Source organism: Nyctibius grandis, chromosome 11, assembly GCF_013368605.1.
Source record: "Nyctibius grandis isolate bNycGra1 chromosome 11, bNycGra1.pri, whole genome shotgun sequence".
Taxonomy (NCBI): Eukaryota; Metazoa; Chordata; class Aves; order Nyctibiiformes; family Nyctibiidae; genus Nyctibius; species Nyctibius grandis.
Genome location: NC_090668.1, coordinates 25,867,318 through 25,872,875, shown reverse-complemented (window position 1 = coordinate 25,872,875; position 5,558 = coordinate 25,867,318). Strand labels below are relative to the sequence as shown.

The 5,558-nt window shown below is 68.0% G+C and overlaps 1 protein-coding gene across 1 annotated transcript; it reads right to left on the bottom strand.

The window, feature by feature from the left end:
• Nucleotides 1-949: 949 nt before the first annotated feature.
• Nucleotides 950-4,960, bottom strand: SKOR1 (SKI family transcriptional corepressor 1). Its single transcript, XM_068410684.1, has 8 exons — nt 2,996-4,960; nt 2,810-2,906; nt 2,308-2,415; nt 2,124-2,195; nt 1,831-1,905; nt 1,683-1,757; nt 1,152-1,217; nt 950-1,047 (listed from the first exon to the last, which is right to left on the bottom strand). The coding sequence occupies exons 1-8, from the start codon at nt 4,958-4,960 to the stop codon at nt 950-952; spliced, it is 2,556 nt and encodes an 851-aa protein (XP_068266785.1).
• Nucleotides 4,961-5,558: the final 598 nt, after the last annotated feature.

The window sequence follows — 5,558 nt, the reverse complement described above, 5'->3', positions numbered from 1 at the left end:
GTACGCGCGGCCCCGGTGCATCCCCCCTCCCCGGTCCCGGCCCCCCGGGGGTGCTGCAGGACCACGGCGCATCCTCCCCCGTGCGACCTGCGTCCCCCCCGCTCCCTCGCACCCCAGGACCCCGGTATAGGGTGCATCCCCCCCCACCCCGGTCGCAGCCCGCCCACGTGCCGTGCTAGGTTAATCCTGGGCTGAAAAACAGGTATTTAGGGCTAATAGGTGTGCGAGCCCCTCCACACCCGCTCTCAGAGCTCATTAATGTAACACTTTCATGTGTGAAACGAGCATATAAATGGGCATTAATGAGCTCCCGGCTGCGGCGCGGAGGAGGAGGGGGAAAGGGGAACTTCGCAGGGGAGCGGGAGGGACCCCCCCAGCCCCGGTGTCTGCCCGCCCCGGGGGGGACCCCCCCCACCCCGCAGGACAGCCCCACGGACCAGGAGGCTTCTTAAAGTCGGTTTTTATTAAAGAACCAAAATCACGTACAGAGGGGTCTCTCCCCAGAGCGGGCGAGCGTTGTTCTGCCTCCGGAGTCGCGGACCGCCCGTTAAAGTGCTGTTACATCCATAAATTTACAAGGGGGGAGGATGTGGGAGGGAGGAGAGCGGGGGGTGGAAATAAATATACATCATAAATAAATAAAAATCCAACAAATACTGTACCAAGAGAATCACAGTACATTTATATCCATTGCACATAGCCACTTTTGTTTCCAGTCTGGACAAGGGATGAAGAAGCGGACACACAGGGAGGGAGGGGGAGAGGGGGCGCGGGGGGGGGCCCGGCTCCCCCTCCGGCCGGCCCGGGGCCGCCCCCCGCCGTATTGCCAGTCCGAGGAAAGCCGGGCTGCGAGTCCTCTATGTACAAGTGTCTCCTCGTGGAAATGGCTTGTGTGGGCTCTGCCCGCATGGCTTCGGGGAAAGGGGAGGGGAGGGGGTCCGGGGGGGGCTCACTGGGGCAGCAGCGGCGGCTTGAAGGAGCAGTTCCCCGTGCAGTGCCGCGGGGTCAGCATTTTGCAGGAGAAGTGATGCAGCGCGTCGTGGGCCTCTGCAAAGCGATGGAGCTGTCACCCCCGGCTCCCCCAGACCCCCCCCCGACATGGGGAGGGGTATCAGCCCCCCCTTTAGACGTCTCTGCCCCCCCCCCGGTACCTTTTAACTTCTGCTGGATGGCGTAGCGCGCTTTCCTCTCCTGGTCCAGCTCGTTGCACAGCGTATCTGGGAAGGGGGGAGAGCATCACAACGCGCCGCGGGGACCAACCGCCCCGTCGGGGATGCGCGAAGGGCACCGCGGATAGGAGGGGGGTAAAGGGGGGACTCGATGCGCGCAAAGTCGGGCACGGCTTCCCAGGTAATTTACGCCGCGGTTTTTAATTTAGCCCGGGTGGAAATTGCTGCGGAGAGGGAAGGTTGGTTCGCTCCCATGTAATGATGCCTCGCAGCCCTTTGCGGGGCGGCTGGAAATCGCGAGACGAATCGGAGCGCACGAAAGGATATCGATTTAAAAAAAAAAAAAAAACAAACAACAAATAAATTAAAAAGGAAAAAAGGACAAAAAAGAAAAAGGAAAGGAAAAAAAGAAAAAAAAAGGGGAAAAAATATGAAAAAAAAAAAGGAGAGAGACAAAAAGGAATTAAAAAAATCGAAGTGGTAACTGCGGCTGGCCGGGGCGGCCGGCCTTACCTCGGACGATCTGAAGCTGCTGCACCATCTCCTCCCGGTACGCCAGCTCCCGCTTCATCTGGTCCTGGAAGTTATCTGCGGGGGCAAGGGGGGGGGTCAGCACGGCAAGGCCCGCTCCCGGCCGGAGCGGGGAGGGGATCGCCGGTACCTTTCAGGCTCTGGAAGTCCCTCTCCAGCTTTTTCCTCAGCTCCATTTGCTCCAGGACCAGTTTTTGCAACTCGTCTGTTTAAAAATACATGGCGGGGTTGGGGGGAGCCCCGCACTTTTCCATATGGAGGCGGCTCAGCGCGGCGCTAATCGCATTACGTTACATTAATCACAGGAGTTAATCACTCCTGTAGAAAACACAAATACCTCGAGCCGCGGGGAGAGGCCGGGGGGTCCCGCCAGCCTCCCCCCGCCCCCGGCGGGGCGCCGACCCCCGCAGCCCCCCGCCTCACCTCGGGCCAAATGTTCGATGTCCTTTTCCACCAGCTGCGTCCCGGCGACATCCATGCCAAGGCCGTCCTCTCCTGCGGGGGGACAGGGCGCCGTCAGCCCCGCCACGGGGGGCTCCGCCGGCCGCGCATCGCCCCGCCGAGGGGCCGCGCATCGCCCCGAGGAGGGGCGCGGACCGGCGCTTACCTCTGTCGGTATTTACAGGGCTGGGATGCGAGACATTCCTTTGGTCCTGATAGGATTTTCTGGTCTCTAAATCCTCTGCCGCGGAGTGATTGTCTTCTTTATCTTGCTCTTAAAGTTAATAAACCGATTTTCAACCATAAGCAACGAAAGTACGGTCCTGATATATCCTTAATTACATAATTACGGACAAAGCCCTCGTTAAAACCTTCTTAGCGGACATCCTAATCGCTTTGCTATTGGAAAGTAGCTTGGTGCCCGGAGCTTTGCCCCGCCGCGCCGTGTGCGGCCCCGCCAGCCCATCCCCGCCGTCCGACGGCGGCAGCCCCGGGCCCGGGGGGGGCCTGGCCCCGTCCCCCATCAGGAAACCGTTCGCGTTCTCTTTTCTCCCGAAAGCCCCCGAACGAAAGCGGCGGCCCGGTTGCCCCCCCGGGGCTGAGCAGCCGGCGGGAGCGGCGCCCGGGGCCGGGCCGTCGATGCGCACCGCCCTCCCGGCCCCGATTACCCTTAGCCTCGGGCGTGCACAGGTAGGCGGCCGGGGCTCCCAGGGAGGCGGCGGTCTTCAGCGGCTGCAGGTGCTCCCCCCTGTCCGGCGCGTACACCTACAAAAGAGTGGGTCAGGGCGGCGGCGAGGACCCTAGGGCCGGCCCCGCACGACCCTCTAGGGCTGATTTCCCCCCCAGCCCCGCACCTCGTAGGCGCCCCTGCTGCTGCTCCGCTCGGGGCTGCCGTCGGGTGGCTGGCCACCCTCCTCCGCCACCGGCTCGCCCGCCTTCTCCTCGGGCCCGTCGGCCCCGGCGGGCGGCAGCGGCTCCTCGGTACCGGCCAGCAGCCGGGGCGGCGGCGGCTCCCTGCCCTCGGCGGGGGGAGCGGCGGCGTCCTCCTCCTCGTCCTCCGGGAAGCGGTTGGACTCCACGTCCACCTCAGGCTCCTCGGCCGTGTCCCCCCCGGGGGAGAGCGAGCGGTAGCTGGAGCTGCCCTCGCTGAGGAAGTCCGGGGAGAGGTAGCCGGGGCCGCGGGGGGCCGCGCCGCCGTACGCCTCCCGGGTGCCGTAGAGCTTGGCGATGCTCTCGGCGTCCTTCACCACCGGGCGGAAGGCGGAGAGGTAACTGCCCTTCCTGGGCAGGGGCAGCGGGGCGAGCAGCGCCTCGTCCCCGGAGCGCTCCTCCTCGCCCGCCGCCCTCGACAGCGCGCTGGGGCAGCGCTCGCTCTCCGCCCCGGCGCCCTCCTGGGGGGTAGCGCTGCTCCTCCCGCTGCCCGACGGTTCCGAGCCCTCCAGCTCGCCGTGCCGCCCCGACAGGCCCGGCGGCTCGGCCGCCGCCGCTGCCGCCGCCGCCGCAGCCGCCACCACCACGGCCGTGGCCGCCGCCTTGGCCTGGCTCTGCGCCGGGTAGGGCGGCACGGGCAGGCTGCCGGCGGCCGGCCAGAAGACGGGGAAGGAGGGGTAGACGCCGGTGTCCTTGGCGGCTCCGGGCTGGTGGGGCGGCTGGGCCGGTTGGTGCGGGTGGGGGTGCGGGGGTCCCCAAAACATGCCGGGGGGCAGCGCGCCGCCCTTGCCCGCCTCGCCGCCTCCCGCACCGCCCAGCGCGTCCTCCTGCTTCTTGGGGCAGAGTCCGAAAGCAGCGGCGGGGAAGCCGTAGGGGTGGGGGAAGAGCGGCGGCGGCAGCTTCTGCAGCATCCCGAAGCCCTTGCTGGGCACCGGGATCACCGGGTAGCTGCGCACCGCGCCCGCCCCGCCGTGCCCCCCCGCCACCCCGCCGTGCGCCGCCGGTAGCCCCAGCGCCCCGCGCTCGCCCGCCGGCTCCTGCCCGCTGCAGCGCAGGCTCTTGTGCGCCGGGGCCAGCTCGGGGCCGGCGGACGGCGGCGGGTGCAGCGCGGCCTTGGCGGCCGGGGAACCGGCGCCGGGCCCGCCGGCGGCCGCCCCTTGCAGGGAGAAGGTCCGCTTGCGGGTGCCGCCGTTGAACATGGCCTTGACATCCTCCCAGGCGTGCGACAGCTCCTCCGTGGCCGTCTTGTCGCTGAGCTTGAGGTGGCGGCGCCAGGAGTTGAAGTTGGCGGCGTCGGGCTGGGTGTACTTGGAGTCCGGGGTGCGGTGGGAGTGGAAGATGAACTTGTTGGGGGAGAAGTACATGCTGCAGTAGCTGCACTTGATGCACTTGGCGCGGGAGCTGTTGTAGCGGGCCGGGATGAAGCTGCCCCGGGAGCCCCAGGCGCACTCGTGCACCACGTCGAAGGCGAAGTTCTCGGGCAGCTTGGGCGGCTTGTGCTCGCCCAGGAAGGACTTGCAGAGCCGCTCCGCCTCCCGCTTGGTGATCATGCCGCAGCGACGGGAGGAGATGGGCATGGCCCCGGCCCGCCGCAGGATCTCCAGCTGCACCGGCGTGCACTGCACGCAGGTGATGCCCAGGGCCACCCGCCGGTTGTGGATCTCATTGTAGCTGTAGTTCTTGAGCAGCGTGTTGGAGATCTGCGCCAGGCACAGCCGCTCCTGCCCGTCGATGACCAGGGACACGATGGGCACGCCGTACAGAGAGGTCTCACCCACTTGGTTGGGCTTGAGGGTATTGGAGCCCTGGTACGGCTGCAGCTCTTGCTTTGAATTTGGGGAGGAGCTTGCATCTCTCCCATTTCCCATCTGACTGGCGATCGCCTCCATTCCCCCCCAAAACGCCCCTGCAAAACAAAATCGGGAAAAGGAGCGGGTTAGAAGCGCTCCCGGGGCCCCGCCGCCGCGCCCGGCCCGCCGCTCCCCGCGCCCCGCTCCGCGGTCCGGCTGCTCCCCGCTCGGCGCTGCCGGCCCCGGCACGGAGCCCCCCGGGCGCTGCCGCAGGACCCTCCCCGCCGCTGGCAGGCCGGCCGGAGAGGTCTGGCGGAGCCGTAGCGCATCCCCCGCGCCGCGGCCGCCGGTACCGAGCCCCGCCGCATCCACCGCCAGGCGCGGAGCCGCGGCCGGGCGACACCGGGAGCCCAGCGGCAGCGGCCGCCCGGGGCAAGGACGTCCCGGGGAGGGGGCACCCACCCAGCCCGGGGTCCCCGGGAGGTCCCCCGTCCCTTCCCTTTGTGCCGGCTCGCCGAGCCGTGCCGGGCCGCCCGTTGCGGCGAGCCCCGGGCGGGCTCCAACGAAAAGCGCCGGAGGATGCGACCGGCGCGTCCCGTGGCGGCGGGGCCGGGGGGGGCCGAGCCCCGGGCCGGGCCGGGCGGGCCGAAACTTGCCGCCCGGTGCCCGGTGGCGGGCGGAGCGGGGCAGCGGGCGC

What these genes read in the sequence shown, in the direction of transcription:
- SKOR1 (XM_068410684.1), bottom strand. Translation starts at nt 4,960, where the DNA reads ATGGAGGCGATCGCCAGTCAGATGGGAAATGGGAGAGATGCAAGCTCC. An exon ending in CATCGAACATTTGGCCCGAG is followed by an intron (nt 1,906 to 2,123) that starts GTGAGGCGGGGG and finishes ATTTTTAAACAG; the next exon opens with ACGAGTTGCAAAAACTGGTC. An exon ending in GCAGCTTCAGATCGTCCGAG is followed by an intron (nt 1,218 to 1,682) that starts GTAAGGCCGGCC and finishes CCCCCTTCCCAG; the next exon opens with ATACGCTGTGCAACGAGCTG.